Consider the following 13,492-nt stretch of genomic DNA (forward strand, 5'->3'; position numbering starts at 1 on the left):
ACACATTTCTTTTTTTTAATAAGTTAGCTTTTGCAGTGTCTCTACTTTTGGGAAGGTTAAAGGATGTGAAGTGAGGGCAAGGTCAAACGAGAGAAAGACTTCATGCTCCCTCCCTGAGGAGAGTCAACCATATTTAGTCAGTGAAAGGACTATGAATCCTGTCAGAACGAACGGAGGAATGAAGGCGCAGCCGCCATTTTGGACTCGGGCGACATTGTTAAGACTTTCTATTCCCTTCACCCAATTGCTTGGGCGGCCATCTTAAGTGAGGGAAACGGGAAACCTCGGTAGGCCGTGTGCATTTGGAGTCATTTTGAGTATGGGGAAGGCGTGGAAATTGAGCCCAGTTTGCCTAAAGCTGGCAGCCATCTTTGTTATGGGGCCGCGGTTGTTGCCATGGCAACCGAAAGGGCCCTGCACGAGGAGGAAGCACAGCTTGTTTTCTCTTTATTGTTCTCTTGTTGTTTGCTTCCAAGTCATTAATGGACAAGCTAATTAAAATCTTACACGGGGTTTCTTGGCAAGTTTTGTTCAGAGGGGCTTGGCCTTCCTCTGAGACTGAGACAGTGTGACTTGCTCAAAATCACATCACATATTTAAGGCGACCCATGAATTGTAAAAAGTTTCCTTAGGCAAGGCCCCATCTACACTGCCAGTTTCTGAATCCAGGATATCTGCTTTGAGCTGGATTATATGGCAGTGTAGACACATAACCAAGTTCAACGCAGATAATCTGGATTCAGAAACTGGATTATTATGGCAGGGGAAATCCAGGCCCCATCTACACTGCCATACAAAATCCAGACGATCTGCTTTGAACTGGATTATATGGCAGTGTAGACACACATAATCAAGTTCAAAGCAGATAAAGTTGATTATTTGCTTTGATAATCTGGATTATGTGGCAGTGTAGAAGGAGCCTCAGAGGTAGCTCTGAAATGTAGCCAACACCACCTGGTTTCCATTGGTAGTCTCCCATCCAAGGACTAGCCAGGGCTGGCCCTGCTTAGCTGCCAAAATTAGACTGCATCCAGTGCCTTGAGGGTATTTATATCTGATGATGCACAGTACAAGTAGCAACGGTTTGACCTCCTGAAACGAATTTGCAATGTGAAATAACATTTGTAAGTGACTATATCATTATTGTAAAATGTATTATTCAAAACGTATTAGGCTATCAGCTGTCAAAGAGTATATATGTATTTTGGGTACACACTGTAAAGCAAGTGTGGGCAAATTTGGGCCCTCCCGGTGTTTTGGACTTCAACTCCCACCATTCCTAACAGCCTCAGGCCCTTTCCTTTTCCCCCTCAGCCGCTTAAGCGGCTGAGGGGGAAAAGGAAGGGGCCTGAGGCTGTTAGGAATGGTGGGAGTTGAAGTCCAAAACACCAGGAGGGTCCAAGTTTGCCCCTACCTGCTGTAAAGGGACAAGATAAATTCCCAGATAATTCAAATTCCTCTACACATAGCAGGAAATGTTATGCAAATCTATCTTGGGGTGCACTAACTCTCTTAAATTAATGCAGCTTTACACGGCTTTAACTGCCATGGCTCAGTGCTAAGGGACCCTGGGAGTTGTAGTTTGGTGAGGTGCCAGCACTTTGGCAGAGAAGCCTAGGGCCCTTCCACACGGCCCTATATCCCAGAATATCAAGGTAGAAAATCCCACAATATCTGCTTTGAACTGGCCCACCCTCAGATAATGTGGGATTTTCTGCCTTAATACAGTAGAGTCTCACTTATCCAACGTAAATGGGCCGGCTGAACGTTGGATAAGTGAATATGTTGGATAATAAGGAGAGATTAATGAAAAGCCTATTAAAAATCAAATTAGGTTAAGATTTTACAAATTAAGCACCAAAACATCATGTTATACAACAAATTTGACAGAAAAAGTAGTTCAATACTCAGTAATGCTTTGCAGTAATTACTGTATTTATGAATGTAGCACCAAAATATCACTATGTATTGAAAACATTGACTACAAAAATGTGTTGGATAATCCAGAACGTTGGATAAGTGAGTGTTGGATAAGCGAGACTCTACTGTATTCTGGGATATAGGGCTGTGTGGAAGAGCCCCTAGACACCTGGTAAAACTACAGCTTCCATGATTGCATAGGATTGAGCCATGGCAGTAAAGGTGGTGTCAAACTGCATTAACTCTACCGAGAAGATGCATCTTTGTTTTCACATTTGTTGGCTTGGTGATAAGAGTGAAAATAATCACATGATGCCCCTCTGAAACATTTATCATTAGGACTTGTGTTGTTAAAGGCTTTCATGGCCAGAATCACTTGGTTATTGTGAGTTTTCCGAGCTGTATGGCCATTGTCTAGAAGCATTCTTGCGTGACTTTTTGCTTGCATCTATGCAAGGCATCCCCAGAGGTTGTGAGGTCTGTTGGAAACTAAGCAAGGGAGGTTTATATATCTGTGGAATGTCCAGGGTGAGAGAAAGTAAATGTCCAGTAAATAAAGAACAACACTCAGAAAACTGGGGAATTCCAGACAGGAAACAATCAGGGCTGTTTAACACCTCCCAACAAAGGATTCCCCCAGGCAGGAAGCAGCCAGGCTTTGAAGCTGCAAGGCTTTTCAATGCTAATCAAGGTGGCCAATTGCAACATTCACACTTGCCTCAAACAGACAAGAGTTCTTTCTGCCACCCTGGACATTCCAGAGATATATAAACCCCACTTGCCTAGTTTCCAACAGACCTCACAACCTCTGAGGATGTGGGTGAAACGTCAGGAGATAATGCTTCTGGAACATGGCCATACAGCCTGGAAAACTCACAGCGACCCATCATCAGGCCTTCTTCGGCTTCTCCATTGCTTTTTACAAGTGCATCTGATGCCACATTAATTGCCATCGTTCAATGCTATGGAACAATGGGATTTGTAGTTTCACAAGGTCTTTACCCTTCTCTGCCAAAGAATGTTGGTGACTGACTAAACTACAGTTTCCAAGGTTCCAGAGCCTTGACCTATGGCTATTAAAGTCCTGCCAGATTGCATTAATTCTATATAGAATATGATCTAGTGTTAAGTAGAGTCTCACTTATTCAACACTCGCTTATCCAACATTCTGGTTTATCCAACTCCTTTTTGTAGTCAATGTTTTCAATATATCATGATATTTTGGTGCTAAATTCGTAAATACAGTAATTACAACATAACATTACTGCGTATTGAACTACTATTTCTGTCACATTTGTTGTATAACATGATGTTTTGATGCATAATTTGTAAAATCATAACCTAATTTGATGTTTAATAAGCTTTTCCTTAATCCCTCCTTATTATCCAACATATTAGCTTATCCAACGTTCTGCCGGCCCGTTTACGTTGGATAAGTGAGACTACTGTACTTCGAACCTTGTGTTGTATCAACACTGTGGACTTAATGCAGTTTGCAATAACTTTAACAGCCATGTATTATTGTAGTTTTACAAGACCTTTATAGTCTTCTCTGTCAAAAGAGCACATACTGCAACTCCACAGTACGGAACCATGGCCGAATGAAAGAGGTGTCAAACTGCATTCATTCTACAATGAAAATAACCAGGACAAAGAGAAAAACCATTCTGCAAACAATTCCGGTCCTCCTTCGACTTCAGAATCCTCAAGGCCACGCCTCTTCCGCCGCCTCCTTCCCATCGTTCTTCGCACGGCCGCGGCCACTTCCTTTCTTTTCGGGGCGCCGCCGACGCCGCCATGGTGAGTCCGGAGACTGAGAGGAAGGGGTTTATGAATCGTATCCCATCCTCCGCGGAGAGGCCTCGGACACACCGTTTAGTGTGGCGACTGCGTGGGGAAGGGCCCAGAGCTTCCGGGGGGCTTAGTATTGGCGGTTTATACCGAGGTTCGGGAGGCATGAGTGGGCCGTCGTGGAAGCGTTGGCATGACAGTAGTTTAGGCCTAGGAGAGAGAAAGCGTTGGAGGAGCTCGTAGTGGGACAGGAACGAAGCCTGTGCCCGTGTGGACACCTTTTCACGCAACATGGGATGGAAAGGGTCCTTTTTCTTCTCATCGCCATGGTTTTACTAGTTGGCAACGAGCAAAGCCAGATTAAGGCTTCTAATTGTGGCTTCATCCGAAATCACGCTAGGATCCAAATAGGGTGTAGCTACACTGTAGAATTAATGCGGTTCAAATGTTATGGCTCAATTCTATGGAATCCTGGGAGTTGTAGTTCGGTGAGGTACAAGCATTCTTTGGACAACATCATTTCGTAGGATTACTAGGCATGGGCAAACTTGAGCCCTCCGGGTGTTTTGGACTCCAACTCCCACAATTCCTGGCTGTTAGGAATTGTGGGAGTTGGAGTCTAAAACACCTGGAGGGCCCAAGTTTGCCCACGTCTGTAAGCCATGGAAGTTAAAGTGAATTCAGACTGCATAAAATCCACAGTGTAGATGCACCTGAAGTTTCCAAGTAACATTTGTCAGAGAAGGCTAAAGGCCTTGTTAAACTACAGCATGAGTGATTTCGAAGCATTGACCATAGCAGTGAAAGTGATGTCAAACTGCATTAATTGTACAGTGTAGATGCACCCAGAACTGCTTTCATTGTATTATTGCCATAGAGGTGCCAAAATGCTGCACTTCACAGAACATTAATTAAGCATATTTTAATAAAATGTAATTTTATTAAGGACCCATAGATTCACTAAGCAACTTACGTGACTGAGATTGATTATTGTTGTTTTATACCTGCAGCTATTGCTGTATTTTACTGATTTTAACCAGTGAGATATTTATGTTGGGTATTGTTTTATGTTATTGTGTCTGTAATTTTTGTATTTTGTGTGTTTGCACCTTTCAGTGTTTTGTAAGCTGCCCCGAGTCCCTCTGGGAGATGGTGGTGGGGTATAAAGTTTTTTTTAAATTATTAATTCCTCAGTTCTAATTTCTATGAGCATTAACTATATACACTCCAGCATCTCATAGATGAAAACCTAGTGACACGTGGCTCAAGCAACATCAGGATTTAATTCAAACCATGTAGGAAGACAAGAGAGCAGAAGTTCTCAATGATGAAGTAAAGAAAAAAAACCACAGCTACTGTTTTACTCTGAGAAACTTTGGACTTTATGTGCTGTGTATAGGAAGGTGGGCTAGACAGTCGACTGGGAGGGCAAAGGATGCATTTACATTGTAGAATTAATACAATTTGAGACAAATTTTAACCATGGCTTGGTGCTGTGGAAGAAATCCTAGGACTTGATTTGGTGAGGCCCCATTATTCTTCGGTACTGAAGGCTACAGGTCTTTTAAAACTACGGTTCCCATGAATCCATAGCATTGAGCCATGGCAGTGGTATCAAACTGTATTAAGTACATTGTGTAGAGCAGGGGTCCCCAAACTAAGGCCCGGGGGCCCGATGTGGCCCTCCAAGGTCATTTACCTGGCCTCCGCCCTCAGTTTTATAATATAATATTTTTATATCATTTTAATAATATAATATATTGTATATACATATAATATTGATAATAATACCATATAATAATATTAATTATATGTTATATATTACATATAATATTACAGTATAGTGGTATAGTTCAATATAGAAATATATAATGCTAATATTGTGCTATGCTAATAATATAATATATTGTATGTACATACAGCTGCTCTGAGTCCCCTTCAGGGTGAGAAGGGCGGGATATAAATGTAATAAATAAATGTAGTAAATGAATAAATAAATAATTTTAGACTTAGGCTCGCCCAAAGTCTGAAATGACTTGAAGGCACACAACAACAACAATCCTAATTAACTTGACTATCTCATTGGCCAGAAGCAGGCCCACACTTCCCATTGAAATCCTGATAGGTTTATGCTGGTTACAGTTGTTTTCATTTTTAAATATTGTATTGTTCTTTCATTGTTGTTGTTGTTTTGCACTACAAATAAGACATGTACAGCGTGCATAGGAATTTGTTCGTTTTTTTTTTTCCAAATGATAATTTGGCCCCTCCACAGTCTGAAGGATTGTGGATCGGCCCTCTGCTTTAAAAGTTTGAGGACCCCTGGTGTAGAGCATACTAAGTTTTCTACAAAGTTCTCTCTCAGGCTGTATCTACACTCCCATATATCAGTTTATGAATCTAGATTATTTGCTTTGAATGGATGAGTCTACACTGACTCCCATACAGCTTATTTTATATGCACTTTTAATTATGATCTGTATTTTATCGTGTTATGTTTTGATGTATATTTTCTTCTGTTTTTATTATTGTATATGGCATTGAATATTTGCCTTTTGTAAGTGTAACCCGCCCTGAGTCCCTCCCAGGAGAGAGGGTGGGTTAGAAATAAAAATTTTTATTATTATTATTATTATTATTATTGGATTCAAAAACTGGATTATATGGCAGATTACATGTAGATGGGGCTTCAGTCTCAGATTCTATAAGATCCATTTGAAGATTGATTCAGGCCAAAATGGTTGTGTTTTGAGCAGTAAAGTGATTGGCATGTGCTGTTTGGAAAGTATAACTGGGATGCAGTGCACTTGTGGGCAAAGACTGGGAGCTTGAAATAGAATGTGTGGATTTGGATACTCTTAATTGAATGGCAGACAGCACCTCCCCAGTAACATGAAGTACAGTAGAAAGCATGTTATGCAACAAGATGATAAATAGCCTGTTTTCAAAGTCAGACTATTCCTTGTATCCGACTACACTATATATATAATGTTTTCCTGCATTTGGCATATTTTTCAATTGGTTTATAATGGCATAACTGTTATACAACGTGCATCATCTTTTATTGTTTTCCCAATCCTTCTATGGGAGAAGTCATTATTTGGCCCATTTTCTAAGAAATGTGTCTGTGAGTAAAATTGAGGTGAAAACGTTTAGTGCATTTTATTTGTAAGGGTTTTTTTTGGGAAGTTTGCAGCCTGTAGCCTTGTTTGCGTGTCTTGGGAAAGACCTGAGTATGGAAAAGTTGCTGGTTTCATAATTCTGATCATTTTTTTAAAAATGTAGCACATCTTATATAAAATATAGAATATAATTAGTCTATAAAAACACACAGCGACTTTTGATGCTCAGAATGCAGGAGAAAAGTACACATACATAGAAAGAAGTGGCCTTAAATAATTGTAGTCTCAAACCAGGGGAGGCTTCATAGATCATAGCCATCACTTTGATGTTATTCTGAAAGCAGATTGGAAACCAGTGGAGGTGATACATGGTTGCAATCTTGATATTAATCTGGAAGCAGATTGGAAACCAGTGGAGGTGATACATGGTTGTTGTCTGACAGTAGTGCCCATTTCCAGTCAATACTCTTGTATTCTATACAAATTGATCTTTCTGTGTTTAAAAATAGCCTCCCAAAATGCTGCCCCTTTCCTTTTTCCAAAGGCTTCTTAACTGGCATGAGGCCTTCATGCAAATGCAATGCTTGTGTTGCCTAGATATATAAAAACAAGCGAGAAAGTCCATTATTTAGCATACAATTCATACTTGCCTGATATATTCCCATGAATTTAAACCCTTCTCATTTTTTTGTTGCCAGGGAGTCGACATTCGTCACAACAAAGACCGGAAGGTTCGGCGTAAGGAGCCCAAGAGCCAAGATATTTACCTTCGTCTCCTGGTCAAGGTGAGAAGTGGGGTCTGTAGTTTCCAGGGATGGTTAAGAGCCAGAATATTTGGTGGAAACCTTCCCCTGCCATCTGCTGAATTTAGTTGTGTGATGGGATTCTGGAATCCATTGTAACTTACAATAAAGACAAAGTCATATTTATCTACCTAGAGGGAAGTCTGACTTGCCAACTGTGTGTGGAGAAAATGCACAATGGCAAGCTGAATTTGCACTCGTATCTGTGGTTCTCTGTGTGTTTTTGGAAATGTAATGGCGTATCATGCCCATGATGTGGAGATGCAAAGACCATAACAACTAATAGTTTCTAATTATCATGTACTAGCAAGGCCACATCTGGAATACGAAGGTCAGAATCAGCATAACAATCCTCAGGCAATGAACTGTGCTTCTCAGAAGTTACTTAAATGCAGTCACTAGGGAAGCCATTCATTCCTAAGGCATACACACACTGAACTCTCATTTTAGGGTTGGTAGGAAGGGAGCAAATTGATTGTTTTACACCTGGTGAACTCAAGGTGATTGTCTTTTTGCATAATTGTGGGATACAACGTAACTATGTCAACATATATTTAGTGTACTAAAAGTGTATAGGATCTCAACCAACATCTGGTTCTGTACTCAGTGTTTTTGTAATGACATTTACAAACAAGCATGTGTGAAGAAGGGAAAACAGAATGACACAAAGGATAACTTTGAGAGTGGTATAGGGAGCTGGCTGGGTCCAGCCTGGAGAAATGGGGACATGTTTTCTTGAAATGTTGATAAAAGACTATGATCTGGAAGGTGAACCCAAAAACATTTTGTTTTCCCCCCCAGAAGGTAGTTCTAGAGGTAGTGGCCGTGAATCACAAGAGATCGTTTTAGCTGAACACTGGTTGAAACCTCTGTTTGACAGTGAGAGAAACTGCATTAGGAAATGGTGGTCGCTGCTTTAATGTAGACTGAAGTGAGTTTGTGGAAGTTGCAGCTCCCAAACATCTGGAAGACTACAGGGATCTTAAAATTTGAATATTTCTTCATTAAGAAGACCTTCGGCGCCTCTTCAGGCTCAGATGTTCTTTGATTCTAATGAATCAGAGACGGTCTATTTTGAGGGGGAAATATGAATGGATTGTACTTAGAGGTGGTTATTATAATGGAAGTTGGTTTGTGGTGTCAACCTTGGGGTAGCGGCAGTTTAGTGGCTTTAATGAGGAATGAAAGAACTAATAGGAGTTGGGAATATCCTCTAAACCCATTCACTATCTCCTCAGCTCTACAGATTTCTTGCTCGTCGGACCAATGCCAAGTTCAACAAGGTGATACTCAAGCGACTGTTCATGAGCCGCACCAACCGGCCTCCACTGTCGGTGTCCCGCTTGGTAAGTGGAGATTGTCTCCACACTCCCTTTCTCGATTCCTCCCCAGTACCACAAATGTCCATCTATATTAATTATCATCCTGAGCCTCAGGTGGCAAATGGTCTTAAGCTACATCATTACATAACCTCTCTTGTCCGAAATGATGGACTGAACAAATCCACCCTGATCTGACTTTGCTGGCAGTGTGGCAAGGCATGATGTGGAAGGAAAGGAATAGGACTTTCTGCCTCTATGACTCATATTCTTCCCCAAGAGAACAAGCAGTGGTAATTCACCTTTTTCTAAAAGCAGTAGATGGTTCTAGTAATATAGAATCTGTGAACCTAGTGAGACACAGAACTTCCATGTGACATTGTGGAAATGGATAGGGACAACATATCCACACTGCTTTTGGTCCAGTCCACAGACACCCAGTTGGCATGCAAAAAAGGTGCTTGCCTTTAATAATAAAAAGGTAAATGATTATTTTATGATTACTTCAAGCACAATCATTCAGATTCCTCTTCCTCCCTTTCCAGATCCGGAAGATGAAGCTTCCAGGGCGGGAAAACAAAACTGCTGTTGTGGTGGGTACAGTCACAGATGATGTCCGCATCCAGGAGATCCCCAAACTGAAGGTAGTTCAGCTGCTTTTAGCAAAGTTATCCAGATGGGAGGGGTTGAAGGTCAACAGGCAGAGAGCAAGGAGGTGGCTATTAGGGATTTGTAATTAGTGCCAGTCTGAAAAGTTCAGGAATGCATGACAGGTTGCATGTGAGTGCGTGGCAACTGGTATTTGTATGCCAGTTGGATTGTGTATAATACATTTAATTAATAAATATTAAGCAGTAATCAACTGCACAGTGGGTGGCATTTATGTGGGCACTTAATCACAGATTACAAATAGGAATGGCACCTGTTTGGTTTTTTTTTAAACTATAGCATTTAGGAAGCTGACATAAATTGCACTTGACACTTTCTGAAAGGGAAAGAAGCTCGGTTGTTTTAGATTATGTTATCCAAAAATATATTTGAAGACACATTTCCTCTTTCATTGTTTTGTGTCTATAATACTATCAGTTTGTTTCAAATATGTGCTACCTGATTGATCATGAGTTACCTTTATTCATTATAATTTTGGTTGAACCAGTTAATCAATTGTTACATACGACACATAATAATTATAGGTTAAATGCAAATAATACTGATTTTTAAAAATACTGACTTACTGACTGACAGTTTTTTTGGGAATTCATGACCTGAAACCTGTTTTCTTTTGCCTCCCAAGATTTGCGCCCTTAGAGTGACAAAGGGAGCTCGCACCCGAATCCTGAAATCTGGAGGCCAGATCATGACATTTGACCAGTTAGCTATGGCTGCCCCTAAAGGCCAGGGAACGGTATTGCTTTCTGGTGAGTCAAAAGAACTATGTTACTTTCAAACCAGTGGTGCTTTCATTGATCTTCATCCGCTCCCAATATTTCAGTGTGCCTAAAGTGTGTCTCCTGGCTTTCCCTTCTACAGGACCCAGGAAAGCCCGGGAAGTCTACCGGCATTTTGGCAAGGCTCCTGGCACCCCACACAGCCATACTAAGTGAGTATCTTCTTTCTCCTTTCTTTCTTGTTTTGCTTTCATTAATATTTGGTGAATCTAGGAGTTTATATCTGTGGAGCAAATTGCTTTTTGATTTCAGCTCCCATAATCCTCTGTTGGCTATGCTGGCTAGGGCTGTTGGCAGTTGTAAGTCAAAAACATTCATAGAGTTGTGGCTACTTAAAAGAGTAGCTTGAAAGAGACCACAAGGGCCATCCAGTCCGACCCCATTCTGCCATGCAGGAAATACACAACCAGAGCATCTGAGACAGATGGTTACCCAGCCTTTGTGTTGTCGAAGGTTTTCATGGCTGGAATCACGGGGTTGTTATGAGTTTTCTGGGCTGTATGGCCACGTTCCAGAAGCATTCTCTCCTGACGTTTCACCCATATCTGTGGCAGGCATCCTCAGAGGTTGTGAGGTATATTGGAAAAACTAAGCAAGGGAGGTTTATATATCTGTGGAAGGTTCCTTGCACAGATATATAAACCTCCCTTGCTCAGCAAACAGCACTTTAAAGGCCCCTGGAAAAAGATGGCATTTGAAAAGGGCATTCTAGACAATTCTCTCTGCTCAGGGGGACAGGGAACATAGAAACTTGCATCTGTTGTTATGCCATCCTGGATCCTTTGGGGATACTCAGAGCTACTACTGAGAGAAAGAGTTAGTGATTTTACATTCAAATACTTCTCTATAGAATAATGCTTGTTATTGATGAGCATTTCCACTCCTTAAATGGTGAAGTGGAAAGCTGGGACCAATTAGAGCCTTTGTATAGGAGATAAGGAGTCTTTGGTGCAGGTGCTGAAGTTTATTCCAAAGGACTTGAATGTCATGCAGATTTTCTTAATTGAGACCTAAACATCTTGAAAGCACTACACATTTACAGTGCTGTTCTTCAACAAATTTTGGCATGCAGTTACTTGCTCTTGAAATAGAAACCAGGAACCTTTTTTGATGCTTGAAAAAGGTCCAAGTACTGCTTCTTCCATTTCCCTGGGAGTAAGCTTGAACTCTTTAAGATTTCTGAGTAAGTATTTATAGGATTAGGCTTGGAGGAAATACTTCACTTAGCACAATCTGAAAAGAGTCCAAGATTCAATAAAAGACCTCAAGATTCCTGCCTGAAATATTTATTATGTTTATTTAATCTCATAGAGCAGCTACTGATTAGTGCTAAACCAGATTGACCAGTGTCTGAACTTGATATAAGGCAGCTCAGTATGCTTGTGTGCATTTCCTCTTGGTTTTTATATACAGCATCTCTTAATCATTTATTTCTAAGTTCTTCCAAAGTGAATTCTTTCATCTCCTTTGGAAAGTTGAAATTTAACCCTGTGGCACTTTTTCCACAACTATTTCATTTGTTTATATTAGAAAGGCGTTGAATTGGTTAACATTAATTGTGAAAGGGTTAAACATAATCTTACATAGCATATGGAGCAGAGGTTTTGCAAACTCTGCTGCAGGAAGAATTTGAATAGTATAAAATCCTGGTCATTGACACAATTTGCATCTTCTGAGTTCTAGGAACAGGGAGCTGAATTTTGGCTTAGAAGCATGTATTGGGTATTTTCCAAATTTTATTCTGTGCTTCCAAAACTTCCAAGGTGGTATGAGGTGGGAATGTGGAAAGTGTTTGCTATGGCATTTCTCACCCCTGAGTTTCAATTAGAGAAATGGTAAAACGCCAGAGGGCCCTTCCATACAGCCACATAACCCAGAATATCAAGGCAGAATATCCCACAATATTTGCTTTGCACTGGAATATCTGAGGCCCTTTTCCACACAGCTGTATAAAATCAACATTGAACCGGGTTATATGGCAGTGTGAACTCAGATAACCCAGATCAAAGCAGATATTGTAGATTATTTGTCTTGATATTCTGGGTTATATGGCTGTGTGGAAGGAGCTAGAGTTAGAGAAGCAATTAGTTTGGACCTATACAGATAGTAGGTTGAAGAAAGAGATTGGGAGGTACACCATCCTTGGGTTCAGTATCTCTTTTGCATTCCAGGGCTGTTGGGTATATATCTCTTTCCCACAATGGTCTGTCTGTGTATTAATATACTTCTGTTTATCCCACTGACAGCTCTTCCATTTTTCACTTTCTAGGCCATACGTCCGATCCAAGGGCCGTAAGTTTGAACGGGCTCGAGGTCGCCGTGCCAGTCGAGGCTACAAAAACTAGATTGGTTACAAAATATTTGAGAGCTCAGATGTATGAGATTAAAGTTACCATTCTGAATATAAATAAACACCATGACACTGTTATTTGCTCAGCAATCCAGTGGTGGGAAGGCTGTATAAAGGCCTGCTGTTTACCAACAATGCATGTTTGCTCAGATAACTTCCTTCCGAGATATGGTTTCTGTCTTTCACACTAGGGAAAGGATTTTGGAAATTGTAGTACTTTTCCGAGCACAAGGTAGCGTCAGGCAGAGAAACAGCTCAGATTAGTGTGAGGATGTACTTATTACAATTGGAAGCTAAATTTTTAACAGGCACATTTGGAATAGTGCTTTAAACCTAAAGGGTTGGGGAAATGAAAGCAAAGGTCGAATATGTTAATTTGGAAAAGAAGTGATAGCTAGAAATGTAAAATATTTGGGGATTTTTTTTCTATTTCCAGAGGGAATTGTACCATCTGAAAGGTTTAAATTTCAAATGATTTAACAGCTTGATGGAAGGTTTTTATCAGGAACTGGTAACTTAATCTTTTAGTTACGTACTAACCTGGTAGTCATTGATTAGCTGAAACTGCATATAAACATGCTTTTGGAGTTGTGCGTGAAAGAATGGGACATTTTTGTACTGCACAGCACAGTGGTCCTTGATATCTGCTAGGGTTTGGTTCCAGTACACTACTATCCACGTGGATACAAAAATCTGGATGCTCAAGTCCCATTATATATAGTGGCACAATAAAATGGCA

At 40.6% G+C, this 13,492-nt stretch overlaps 1 protein-coding gene across 1 annotated transcript; it reads left to right on the plus strand.

Moving 5' to 3' along the window:
- The first annotated feature begins 3,570 nt into the window (after positions 1-3,570).
- On the plus strand, positions 3,571-12,831 carry rpl18 (ribosomal protein L18). The gene is made up of 7 exons (XM_003225052.4): positions 3,571-3,720; positions 7,532-7,618; positions 8,875-8,982; positions 9,501-9,599; positions 10,250-10,373; positions 10,486-10,555; positions 12,673-12,831. The coding sequence occupies exons 1-7, from the start codon at positions 3,718-3,720 to the stop codon at positions 12,746-12,748; spliced, it is 567 nt and encodes a 188-aa protein (XP_003225100.1). The 5' UTR covers positions 3,571-3,717; the 3' UTR covers positions 12,749-12,831.
- Positions 12,832-13,492: the final 661 nt, after the last annotated feature.

Source organism: Anolis carolinensis, chromosome 6, assembly GCF_035594765.1.
Source record: "Anolis carolinensis isolate JA03-04 chromosome 6, rAnoCar3.1.pri, whole genome shotgun sequence".
NCBI classification, from domain to species: domain Eukaryota; kingdom Metazoa; phylum Chordata; class Lepidosauria; order Squamata; family Dactyloidae; genus Anolis; species Anolis carolinensis.